Raw genomic sequence first — 13,823 nt, 5'->3', positions numbered from 1 at the left:
CCACTCAAACTAACATAAAATCGATTGCATTCAAACAAAAATATAGTATATTTACGGTAAAAATGTCATAAGTTCAATCAGGGCCGTAACAAAGAAAACCGGAGACCTACGGAAAAGACCATTACAAAATGATAATACTACGATGTAACAATTTCTATTGATTCTAAAAGAGTGCAATTCATTATTTGAATATGTTTGCATTTCATTTCCTGCAAAATTCTCCAGTTAGTTATTTATTACCATGGCGTGAAACGAATGACCGTTTCGTTCAACTTAAACTACTTATATAAATAGATTTTCGAACTTTCACAATGTTAAGGTCATCATTCTATTTATAGGTACAGCAATAACATACATAATAACCCACACGATTGATAAAAAACCGAAGAGCGCGGTTGATTGACGGAAAAGATAATTTCATTTGAATATGTTTGCATTGCGAAATTCTCCAGTGCGCTATTCATTGTACATATCGCAACATTTCATTTTTGATAATCAAACACCCTCGTACCAATCGGAATCATCGGCTATTATGACAGACGAAAAGGCCCGAGAATTTGCAATTGTTCTTTCATAAAATATCATTTCATTCCATAAAGGGTGTCGCGCTTTGGCGCGTACGCCAAAAATATATAATAAATAAGAATAAATATTCTAATTATTTCAAGGACAGACAAGCATACTTGTTCTTTAGCATCTACCTATAGATTTTTAGCTTGGTATTACAAACAAACAGGAAACATTATAACTAGCAAGGCAGTGCTACAACTTTTCTATTTTTAACATTAACGATACTGAAATATTTATGGGATGGTCCAAAACAAAATGTACCGCATCATCAAACGTATACCTTTTGTTTATTATTTAATAATCGTCGACTTGCTTCTTTAGCTCTTTAAACTGTATATTTCTTTTAGTCATTATCATGTAATTATAATAAAAGTTAAAAATGTAAAATGTACGAAGAACGAATGTTTTAAACACGATTCTTTTCGACGCTTATAAGCGTGCCAATTATGATTAAAATAGCAAAGATTTAACCTTGACGAAAACTGAAATGATTTCATTGTAAAAGCATTTAAACGGGGGGGAAAAACAACACATTCGTTCAAACCTGATTAATAAAGCAAAATGAGGTTAAACGAATTCCCAAAAGAACATTCAAAAATTGAAAATGTTGCAGGTTGTGTGTGATTGGGCCTGTTCATGGATAAGTCACTGTCAGTTATCTTTTGAATTTAATAAAATCGATATAACTCTTAAAACAAACGTAATAATGTAAGTATTTTTAATTATTCTGATTCATCATTATTTGTTATTTGTATTAAAAAATCAAGAAGCTTGAATATTCATGAAATTCATCAAATAAGAAAATACTAGAGCATTTTTTTAATGTTCGGAGGAAAGGCCTATGAATGGTTATATAATCAATTATTGTCCTTGCACACTGGTTCCGCTTTGTTATAGGCCTCTAATGTTATGAGTATATGTAGCTTGACGTCAAACAAATTTCAACACAAGTTTTCTTTAGTGTTTTGTAATCAATATATATGCATGAAACTTGTAGTCAAACCCTAAAAAATATTCCGTCGGAATCTTGATTATGGCAGGTAAATTAATGAGTACCTATCCGGGGATAAAAATCGTAATATAATATCGTTATGTTTCATATGTAGTGATTCTCTTGTCTTCCTTTGTTATAGATGGGTAGGTTTTTTAGCCAACTTGTATATGTTATTCATAAAAATAGAATTTGCATTGGACAGTTACATGATTGTCCCTATTTTATTTAAATTGAAATAAACACAATATATGAAAAATTAATCAATTAAACATATAAATAGTATTAAGGACAGGCATTCAAACAGTTTGTCAACTGTAGTGGAGGCGTAGGTGAGTGATAAACACTTCGAACTAGTAGACTAAGGTTTGCAGGCTGTGTGTATCGAACCCCGTCAAGGACAAGCTGTTATTTCCTTAAGGAAAAAAACTTTAAGTTTATACATAATAATCCTAATAGAACTGAAACAAATTCTGCAAAAACTATGTAACCTTTTTATCAGTATTTGGTCATAATTTAAAATTTAGTAAGCTTATAAACGTCTTGTATTGGAAACTTAAACCAATGTTAATGAACGCTTGACTGACAGTGTTTGACTTATTGGTATTTAGTTACAAAAAAGAATGCGTTATAATTTTGTTTTGAATTGAAACAAAGAAATCGTAAAGCAGACAATTTGATATTATATAATATGACTACATTCATAGAGAAAGAATATTTTTAAGTGGGGACTTCAATAGTGTTCAAACATTCGTGATTATTGTTATTTTGATAATTATTGATTTACTGCTGTAGTGATAAGGTAATCAATTTATTTTGAAAACAGTTTTCTAAATTAACTAATCTGTACTTGTTTGTTGTAATTGAAATGTCGCACTTTACACAAATTTAAACAATTTGAGTTCATTTACTATGCGAAAATAATTACTTATTAAAACTAAATCATTTGATATTATACTTAATAGAAACACCAAGAGGAAGATATGGCTAAAAGAAATCCTGAGCGACTAGAAGTAACAAAAATCCGCTATTCAAGAGATGTTATCGATGAAAAATTTGATAATGGGAAGAAAATGAGTGATGTTCTGAGTGATCTTAGGACAGGACTTTTAGATTTAGATACATTGCCAAAAATAACAGTTGTCAGGAAAGGTAAATTATTCTTTACACTTGACAACCGGCGACTATGGATGTTTAAACAATACGCTAAATTCTTACAAGAAAACAGGAGTGAGATTTTACAAGTACCTGTTAAATTTGAGTCTTTGGCAAGGTTAGGCCCTTCTTGGCTGACAACGACGAGCGAAGGCGAGTTTATTGAAGTTCAACATAATGGATCAGCTAAAGCCCATGTGAATATTCTGACTGTTAAGTTGTCCGATATACGTTACAGCAGCGATTGTATTACTGAAAAAAACATGGAAAAGAAATTCGACGCAAGGTTTGGTAATATCCACGAAACGGCCAAACTACCAGTGCTTAAAGTTGTCAAAAAACAAGATATTCTATATGCTCTAGACAATGAACAATTGTGGATGCTTAAACAATGGTATGAATCTAACTATATGGGTCCTGAGGGAATACAATCTATGTCTCATTCAAGTAAAAATGACGACATGAACCCTGATGAAGGTGCAACAGGTAACAGTGATTTACAGGAAGACAACTATGTCGATGTGTGTGAAGATTTTACAATAAAGGTAGAACTACGACCATATAAGGATCTTCCGGAACACTTTAGCACATTAGATGGTGGAACAAATATTGAATTTCGGAATAGACAAACAAAACATAGAGTGCTAAAATATAAGGCACTCACAAGACAAGAGGCGAGACAAGATAAGAAAGATTTAATAAAATATTGCAGATCTTACGAGAAGCAACCAAAAGGCACATTTAAGTTCTTTCGGAAACTGAAGAAACCTAATCCTGATAATTAATTAAATCCAAATTTAATCTAACTGAGTTAAACGTATAACGGAAAACATATATATTTCAGTAGGTATTTGTATTGTTTTGATATGTTCTTTGTCTCACTGATGGCATGTGCATAAAAAGTAACATGTTGACGGTTTATGTTTTAGAGAATTATTTTTGCATCTTTTTATGTTTATTTTAATTGCTAGAAACTCGTATTTATCGCCAAGATTTGCATTTGTATACAATTTCTGAAGCAAATCGGACATGAAACACAAATTGTAGCCCCGAATTTTTGTTGGTATATTTAGTCGAAGAGCCGATGTCTTTTGTTTCATTCTCTTTGCTTTGATCTAATACATTGGTACACTTGTCGAATATTTTACCTTGATATTTTATGACAAAAAAGGCAAAACATCATAGAGGTTATCCCCCGTTTCTTTTGATTTTAATTGTTTTCCTTAATCAAACAATTGTTCGACTTTAATCATTTCTTTTTAACATGATATAAGGCGTGTACAACGTTATAATTTAGCAAGTTGTTTGTGCTGCTTCTTAACCCTGAACATGCTGAATATCTTAAATGGACTTGTCCCACTTCCATTTTTGGGACTGTCCATTATCAATTTTAGGGATATCAATTTGAATATTGAAAATGTGTCAGCCAACAGTATAGAGCCTGGTCAGACTGCACGGATGTGCAGGCTGGCCTGGATCTATACTGGTGGCAAAGGCGTAACATTTTCGGTTCCAGCACTTTAAGGGTTAAACATCATGTAGCAAGGAAATGATTTCAAAATTGAGAGTGAAGATCATTTAGCCGAGACCAATGTTTAAACTTTCAAATTCAACAGTTTTGCAGTTGTGAACATTTCTCACAAATGTCAACCAGAAATACAGAGATTTGTTTCGAAATGGTCAAAATTGTTTCACGACAAGCACATAATAAACGTTTACAATCTTAAACTATTACACGTAAATTCACAATATTTTGCAAAAAAAGACGGATGTCTGCAGGTATTTAATCTTTTAAACATTATTATCAGTTTTTTCGTAAATGTTATTTCATTAGCATTATATGAATGAATATTATGGTGGTTATGCTACTTTATTACAGTAGAAAAATAATAGAAATAAATAGTCGCAAACCGGCCTCTATCCTGTCGTGTTCTGAGGCCGGGACTAACGAATTATCTGGCTGAAATTTCCTAGTTATTATATTATAGAAAATGATCTGGTATTGTCAAATTTCTAACATCCGCTATAGAAGTAAAATGTCTATAACCTAATTGTTTATACAAGTGGTGGCAATGTCTGTCGACAATTTGTAAATGTTTTGGTGTAATATGGTTTCTCCAAACCCCTGCTCGGTATTTCGAATCCTTCACGGGCTTTAAACTTGTTGAAATAATAAATCGTTTATCATTTGATGAAAATGGTACACCTATAAACCTAAATAATTGCTGTCCGATATTCAATGGATTGTCTGCCAAGTCTTCATAACGTAAAGTGTATATCTGACTTTGGTATGACTTCCTTAGCCTTTCAGAAATGTCAAGGTCGTTTTTCATACGAGCACACATATATCGGGTTCTTTTTACAAATAACGGCAATGATTTTACATTCATGTCGTTTTTCCTCAACTGAGAGTCCATCATTGCCCTAGGATCTCTCAATAAATGTATGACACGTAGATTCCGAAAATTAGGAATAATGTTTTCAACAATTTCCATAGTCATTCTTATATATTTTGCCAATCTTACAGTTGCATTCCTGCATTTGTTGATCAATTGTGGTAAACAAGAATTGATAGTTTCAATTTTATCTGTCAAAGGTATATTTTTAAAACCATTTTTATGTTTTCTGTTTCTATATGTGATTGAATTCATATGTTCTAGATCATTATTATTTCTAATAGTTTGCCGTTGCGGCAGATGATCATCGTCAGGTATTTGTGTATCATAGCCATTTGTATGTTTGTAAGGTTTCAATCTCGATATGATTTTATCATTATTCCTGAAACTCTGAAAATTCTCCCTCCCAGAATGATTAATCAAATACTTTCCTCTAGTTCCAGAAAATATATTATTTTTGCTTTGATTTTTCTTCTGGCATTTAAAGAAATCAGCAATATCCTTATTATCGGTGGTCTCTAACCCCTGATACGGTGTAGACAAGGTCGCTATATCCAGTTTGTGATGATTGCAAGTAATTGTGTTTCTTACAGCGTCTGTTCCAATCTGAGTGTCAAGGACCTCTCCCGATATTCTTCTGTTAAAAAATACAACAAATATTTTATATAAGTTCTTTAAAATTATATTTTTCAGTGACAGATAAATAAAAAAATATTCAACGCGCATATACACTCATGTGCATACACAAAAGGCAAACCTAAAGTTCTTGATAAAATTTCGAGTCCAAACGTTGCGGCTTATGTCCAACGTGACATCCGTGTCTGCGTGGTTATGGTCCACTGGCCCCTCGCCGCTGTGGGTTCGAATCCAGCCAGGGACTTTGGATTTTTATGTCAGGAAGCTATCTAGCTAGCTAACGGACCCACGATAGTTTTACTCAGGTGCCCATTAGTGCCTTAGATAATACATGGAGGAGCATCTTAGGGATTCCTCAGCCAGTAAAGCTGGAAAGCCGATACATGTATATGACCTTTACAGTGCGGAGTAAAACCCAACTCAAAATTAAAAAAAAATAGTATGCTACAACTATTATTTAATTTCATTTCGTTTTAAAACATATTTGAGAAAAAATACTTTAGTTTTGTAAGGATGACATATGTATTCTTGTTATTTTAGTTTTATTGCTTGTTCATTGAAAAACAAAACTTATGTAATTACGGCTAGAAATCAATTTGATTAAATGTAAAACTCTATAGCTAAAAGGAAAAGATGACTTTACTTATATGTTCCATTCAAAAAGAATATCGGCGAATTTCGTCGGGATCTTTCTAGTAAACTTCGTAAAGGTTCAAACTCGTAGAATGTGCCCGTATGTTGTTGTATAATCCTAGCAGTATATGAGGAGCCTGTATGCATGTACGCCAGTATGACAACTAGAACTGGACCTGTGTTGTTTGATTTTATGGTCTCTTGAGCTGAATTCATATTACGTAGTGTTTGATTTTCCCTATCTGATACATGTGAAGTATGTATAGTAGTTGATGAGAAACTTTTTGATTTTTCAGCCATGTTTATTTGAAAGTTTTTGTTACCTGTTTCTTCGTTTGTTGATTGATTATCAGTTATATTTAAAACATCTACATTTAATTTATTTTTGTTATATCCTCTTGTTTGGTTATCTTCTATAAGCCGTGTTTTGATTGGTTGACTACTGCTCCTGATGACGGAAGGGCGATAAGACTCGTAAATATTTTTGTATTCTGAAAGTAAAATTAAATTAGCCATGCTTCATTATAATGTAAAATTATATTGTGATCGTAAAAGAGTGAAGCATTTAAAAAACAAAATATCAATGCAAAGCGTTATTATCATCACTGATTATATTAAACTCATTGTCACTTTATTTGTGGATTTCAAACTTTGACTAAAAACTTAATTTGTTTAAAACACTTATGCCAATTCATCATAATTTAATGTATGGGTGTAAGCAATAAAAAATAAACACATTATTGCACAAAATAGTTTTGTTCTTTTGTTATTGCAATTAGAGAAACGGGGAGCATATAGATGATTGTGGTAGAGTTTTATTTGTTAAAAGAGTGTACATTGCTATGGTATCAAAATAATACCAGAAATCATTTTTCAATTAAATCAGGCTTCTCAAATGATTTAATAAAAGCGCAAGATGTACTTATCAGATATAAAATTTAAAGGTAACCTTGCTTGTATACATGTTTCCTTGTTAATAACAGCGTTAACACAGTCACAACGAGGGAGAATATTATCACGTGACGGGTACATCTACTTTTTTTGGTTGACGCCATGTTTTATTTTCTCACGTAAAGTGGGTATGTGTGTCTGAAAAGAGAACTAAAACACATTGTGTGGAACATAAATATCCTTATCAGGTGAAGTGCGTCATGAGTTTTTATATATACGAGAACGAAAGAACTTTGAAAACGCACGCTTTAATTGTTAAAGAGTGTTTTTACAACGAAATCACTTAGAATATCAATACATTTGTTTTCACGAATTTCTTGCCATTGATTACACGCCAATATGACTAATATACTAGTATTTCAAATAAATTTATTTATAAAAAAATCGCATGTTAAAAATAGTACCACAAAAAAAAATCTGACTAAAGTTTTCATCTGCTTATTTCTTACATGTAGCGTTATTATGGAGCCTATTTTAATCAGGTTGCACTTTTCGGTAGTTATGAAAAGAAAGAATAATGCTAGTCTTCGGTTAACATAACGAAATTTCGTGCTTACTGAAAGATGTGTTCGTATCTAAATTTATCTAAACTGTAACATTGTTTTCGTAAAATTATTTCTACTTTTGAAGTCATTAAAACTTCACATCTTTCAATAATTGAGTTCAACACATACTTTGGTATTCAATGTTTTCTTTTAAATGTAATATACAGTGTAATATTATATGAGAATAAGAAGAATATAATAATGGACGCTAGTCAATAATTTCATATGACAGTTCATGCATGGCGAATTTCTTTTTTTTTTCAAACAAAAAACTGATGAATTTCACATTTCATAATAAGAAACTATGTCTTGAAGATTATGGTGCTACCAAAATATCGAAGCTTGATAGCCTTTGGACAGAAACAGACCAGCGTATATATCAACAAGTCACCATCAATCGTTTTGATTTCAATCGACTTCCTCGGCACCATCTTACTTCAGGTACCGTCAACAATCTACCAAGAACTAGGCAGCGGAGAGCGGCGACATTATGTCAACATTTTAACATCGACTACAAGACATTGCTATATCAAAACGGGTACCCATAGGAAACGGGAGTAATTATTCAGGATGCAAAGATCTGATGATCAAATCAGATCTTCTGCTGTTTGACAACGATAAAAGGCTGATCATCCAAAGATTACTATTTACATTTGCACCTGGTATTTTTTGGTGAACTTGTAACATCACACAGTTTAACTTCTTTCATTAAATTCAATTGTCATGTTTATAGTTCATAAAGTAAATTTATAATATACATTTAATGGAATCCTCTATAATTCAGTTTCGTGTAAAACCCAAATAATACAGGTGTGCCTTTTTGAAGTAAATATACGTTCATTTCTATTTTATTTAAAACGACAAATTAACAAGATTTATATCGTTCGATATTATATAAACTCTATTGTTATAATTTAAAGACACGAAAAGAGGCGGAATATACAGAATTTGCACGATAATAGATATATGCCTATACGATCACGCTTTTATTATATTTGAAAGGGACACAAAAAGAGGCGAAATATATCACCTTGTAACGATCGTATGGTTGAATATATGACAAATGACTTTAATTTCAATTCTGACCAAAAATTTAATGATATTAACCTTATAAATCTTAATAAATGATAAGCCGTATAAGTTTATTTCTCTGTTATTTTACTGTAATTTACATGATATCACGGTCAACTCTTGCCGGAATGTGGCATCCGGATATCTATTATAGAAACAAGGAAGTTATAACAATTGCTTCTAAATCCTTTATGCCACATTAATTTTATCAATCATACTTTATATCGTAATTGTTTTAGCAATTTACATTCTACTTTTATATTCATGATGTATGAGTCGAGTCCTTTAACATTGTAAATAAATTAATATTGATTATTCAGTGTTAATTTAATCTAATACCTTTAGATATTGCATAATGATCGGACATCTGTTTTATATGATTTCTGATGCTATTTCTGAATTTGAGAAACATAATATTGTTTTACACAATCAACATACGAATTATCACAGTCTTAATATTTTTAAAGCTAAGTGTTAAATCCTGTTTTAAAGGTTTCTTTATTTATAATCAAATTATTTAACATTATAACATTTAGCATAATAAGTATTATAGTATTTTATATTCTAATATTTCGTATTTTAACATATTGTATGATATTATAATATTAAGTATAAGTGTAGTTAGTATTTTAGCATATTTATAATATTATGATATTTAATTATATTTAACGAAGTTAGCATTTTAACATATTGTATGTTAGTATTTGATATCATCATAGTTTTTATTATTAAATTATTTAGGATAATATAAGCGAGAAATATCAAACATCAAAGAAATATTAAATAAAGCTAAATAATGAATCTCACCACCCAGGTTATACAAAAAATGAAAATAGAAGCAAATACCTTTTGTTGTCTGCAATTCCTTATCATTTCACTGCTTTGAAATATATTTGTAGCATACAATTTAATATAAAAAATCCTCGTTGATTGTCAAGGAAACAGTATAATATCACGAGGTAAAATCACCGTATTATTGATTTTACGCTTGATGTTTCATATCTAGAAAAAGTATTTTATATCGCATATAGTCACTTTCATGTCCACTGTATCATTAATCATTCATTAATCATCTTAATGCAGTGTAAATTCTAACACAATCACGCATTAGATATTTCGTGCTTAATTACATTTAGTATTGTACACATGGATTCGTGAAATTTCACGCGTAAACAGAAAAATGTTTATAGTATTTATTTTAAATAAATGTAAAACAGAACACGCTGTACCACAAATGTCAATCGCCGAAAAGTACAATTTACCGATAAGAAATATGTATTATTTTAATAAATTTAAGGTGAATAATTATAAATCTTCATTGTGTCTGATTTAAATATTGATAGTTAAAACTTTAAAAGATCATCTGCTTGATATTAATATCAATATTAACAAATTGTTCAGATAATGTTGCGACCATATGTAGTGGTGTTGGTAGTTTACCCTCCGGATCACGGTAGAAAGCCACATTGAATAATAAATGAGCCGCGTCACGACAGAACTTACATAGTGCGTTTGCGACCAGCATGGATCAAGACCAGCCTGCGCATCCGCGCAATCTGATCAGGATCCATGCTGTTCGCTTACAAACCCTATAACAAGTAGAGAAATTGATAGCGAACAGCATGGATCCTGATCAGACTGCGCGGAGGCGCAGCCTGGTCTGGATCCATGCTGGTCGCAAACCCATTATGTTGGTTTTGTCGTGACGCGGCTCATTAATGTATATGTTGACCGCAACATATGATATCAGAACGCATTACTTAATTCGCGTCGTTACTAGTTTTTTTCTCGGTCATGGCATATTTCTATATGACTGGTGTTCTCAGATATTAATAAAAACAATGGAAATGTAATATTTGGATATATATTTTGTATATTTTTTCAACATAATTTTGCTTGAAAAAAATTGATAAAATTCTTAGTTCTAAGTTATTCCGTTTGGACATTTATATGATAAATAAAATACATTATATTTTTATTCTTAAACATTTTATTATCTGCTGTATAAACATATGTAATATGTCGTATTGTGTATCTCACACCTGCCAACAACATACATAAACTTATTTCGTGGTTTGTTGTTATGTCTGACAGACACTCAAGGTAACTATCATTAAAACTACAAATATTTCACTGCATTAAAACAACATGTTCCATAGCAATAAGTACAATTTATCAATACAAAGACATGGTATTGTAATTGTATTACAGATCTTCAATTATAGATCAATTCGATTTTTAAAAAAAGTGTGTATTCCTGACAAAATCGTCATTTCAATTGTACAAAACATGTGTAAAGAATGTTACAGCTATTACATTTAATACTTAACAATCTTAACATAGGAGATTGAAAGGAATGAGTTAAGCCATTTTTTTAACATTTGTTTTGTCCTGTTTTAATATAGATTTTGATTACTATCATCATGTCTGTTGGTCAAAATTTGACGAATTACTGTAACAAATAAACAATTGAACATTTGAATATATATTGGTTAATTTAATTTATTATCTTTATTTTCTAGTATTACTGTCTAGTATCGTGAATTATCAAGATAATAGTTTACTAGCAAATGGTAAATATCATCAGTCAAAAACAAATATTCTACTTTAAAATATTACAACTGGAAATCTTTAACGTGATGTTTACTTGCTGTGATATACATGCAAAACAATGAGACTTTTAACATGCTTACATATATGGACACATTTTTCTTCTATTAAAATTTTTTGACAATCCTTTACCACAGTTTATTGTCGTAACAGTAAACACAGTATAGAGCCTGTTGTACAATAAATTAATTGAGATATAAGACAAAACCTTTCATAATAAAGTCATAATCACCGTGGTAATGCATTCCACCTTTCGTCATAGCATGAAAACCAATAGATAGATTTAAATGCATGTGCACCATATATGGTAGTAATGTGCATGCGTTTCAATCATTCTTGAAAATTACGTAATGTAATTGCTTGGTGTCATACTACATATTTTCTTAAAATCTCCATCATAAAGCATCTCTCAATTTGTGCGTCATGGTTCCGGTATATTTTACCCAGAATCAAATCAGAAAATGTTTTCTAGTATTTATTACAATTATTTTCCTATTGTGTATACAATTTTTAAAGATACAGCACTGATAAATTCACGCATGCATAAGAATTTTGTAAATATTCTTTTTACTAGTAACTGTTATGTATTAAGGACCTCTGTGAATGAATTGTAAAAAGCGCGTTCTTAAGAACAATAACATCGACCTTAATGGCCTGGATTCCAGTTTAGTTTGCAAAACATAATAATGATGGCGGCATGGTCGAGTTGTTCGGACCAGTATCTGAATCGCTGTCCGCGTAAGTTCAAACAGCGTCAGTGACCAGCCGTTGTTTCCTTGAGAAAGATGCACTACACTCATTGTTCAGTACTGGTTGGTTCCAGGAACGTAATCGACGAGAGTGTATTGGTATTGGTATTGTCTTAAACAAGAAAACAGCTTTTTCTTCAACGATATTAACACTTTAAATATAACTATAAGATTTCAAAATTTACATAGCTTAACAACGATGAATTCTCAATTTGATTACCTCATCATTGATGTCGCTTTTTAATGATACATATTTTTTTCTTTAGAAATCTCGACAATTTTCATCGTGTATCTTGTAACGGATTTCTTTTCTTTTGTTTCGTTTCATTTCATTTCAACAATTGACATTTTATACTATTCAAGTTTATTGATAATCAATGCTATATTTACTTTTAACTTTTCTTTAACAGAAATATAATACTATAAGTACTTATTTTCATTTCTTCGTAGATATTTATTTTCTCCAGAATAGGTAATAAAGATTATTTCAATTTTCTATTTGGCTCATGTTCATTAGGCGTAATATGTTAATTGCTCTTTAACAACATCCATTGGACCAGATATGTTTCAATGTGATAAAAGCATTTTCAATAATTTGTAGCGGCACAAAACTGAGAGAAATAACGCGACTGTACGATATTAGTGTATGTTTACATAGCAACAATACAATATAACAATATAAATATCTATATTTGTAACATAATCAGGAAACACAAAGCATCTGAGCTATTTCGTTTGTTTTAGAATAGTAAATAGTTTATTTAGCACATACATTCATTAATAAATCCCTACTCTGACCTTTTATTGAACAATAAAAAGATTTAACCACAAACGTTGATATGTGCTCTTTTGTGAACGAATATTTGTGGTGAAATTCTTATTGCAATACATTAAAGACACATTATCCTCAGACATTTAGTATGGAATCTTAAAACATATTAGACGAGTATAAGGTTGATATAATGTTGAGCTGTTATTTATAATCTACATGTAGTTATTTTTGGCAAAACACTTTAGATAATAATAATCAGAATTCTATACAGATGCTGCAAAACGAATTTATAATTTCTAAACCACAGTAAAATGGAAACAGTTTATGGAACTTTTTCTTACGTTCATATTATCAATTGAACTCCGGAGTGGACTTTGTCGAAATGAGTGAAAGATATGCTGATTCATAAAAAATAAAGGCGACATATGTGATGCAATTTCAAAACTAAACCCGAACACAAACTTCTCAGTAGGTACATGTGAGGCCACAGTTGTGGCAATTGTTGTCTCTTTTATCACATGGGCAACAAAATGCAATCCGTGTCAAACCTGCATTATAACAACTGACATACAGTTATGTACTGAAAACCTTCTGTTGTGAGTATAGCATTTCATGACAACGGAAGATACAGATGTATATATGTATTTAGTGTGCTACACCCCGGTATTGCTATACAACATATGTACAGCACCCATAATTCGCATACTGACTAAAATGCGGTACCTCACCAACACTTTGATGGTT

The 13,823-nt window shown here is 31.1% G+C and overlaps 2 protein-coding genes across 2 annotated transcripts; one reads left to right on the top strand and one right to left on the bottom strand.

Moving 5' to 3' along the window:
- Positions 1 to 2,439: 2,439 nt before the first annotated feature.
- On the top strand, positions 2,440 to 4,456 carry LOC132743390 (uncharacterized). Its single transcript, XM_060731906.1, has one exon. It carries the CDS (start codon positions 2,545 to 2,547, stop codon positions 3,499 to 3,501), a length of 957 nt encoding a protein of 318 aa, XP_060587889.1. The 5' UTR covers positions 2,440 to 2,544; the 3' UTR covers positions 3,502 to 4,456.
- A 26-nt stretch (positions 4,457 to 4,482) lies between these two features.
- On the bottom strand, positions 4,483 to 7,466 carry LOC132743389 (uncharacterized). The gene is made up of 3 exons (XM_060731905.1): positions 7,331 to 7,466; positions 6,392 to 6,872; positions 4,483 to 5,749 (listed from the first exon to the last, which is right to left on the bottom strand). Exons 1-3 carry the CDS (start codon positions 7,434 to 7,436, stop codon positions 4,699 to 4,701), a joined length of 1,638 nt encoding a protein of 545 aa, XP_060587888.1. The 5' UTR covers positions 7,437 to 7,466; the 3' UTR covers positions 4,483 to 4,698.
- Between the last annotated feature and the right edge of the window lie 6,357 nt (positions 7,467 to 13,823).

The sequence above is a fragment of the Ruditapes philippinarum genome, unplaced genomic scaffold, assembly GCF_026571515.1.
Source record: "Ruditapes philippinarum isolate M1 unplaced genomic scaffold, ASM2657151v2 ctg3258_1_1_1_1, whole genome shotgun sequence".
Taxonomy (NCBI): Eukaryota; Metazoa; Mollusca; class Bivalvia; order Venerida; family Veneridae; genus Ruditapes; species Ruditapes philippinarum.
The sequence above is the reverse complement of the archived record's forward strand: the minus strand, read 5'-3'. Positions and strand labels throughout refer to the sequence as shown.

Bases quoted from the DNA above. Each gene is read 5' to 3' on its own strand.
- LOC132743390 (XM_060731906.1), top strand. From the start codon at position 2,545: ATGGCTAAAAGAAATCCTGAGCGACTAGAAGTAACAAAAATCCGCTAT.
- LOC132743389 (XM_060731905.1), bottom strand. From the start codon at position 7,436: ATGGCGTCAACCAAAAAAAGTAGATGTACCCGTCACGTGATAATATTC. The intron at 6,873-7,330 runs GTTACCTTTAAA...TTTTACTTTCAG, and splicing joins GAAACATGTATACAAGCAAG to AATACAAAAATATTTACGAG. The intron at 5,750-6,391 runs GTAAAGTCATCT...ATTTTTTAACAG, and splicing joins TTTTTGAATGGAACATATAA to AAGAATATCGGGAGAGGTCC.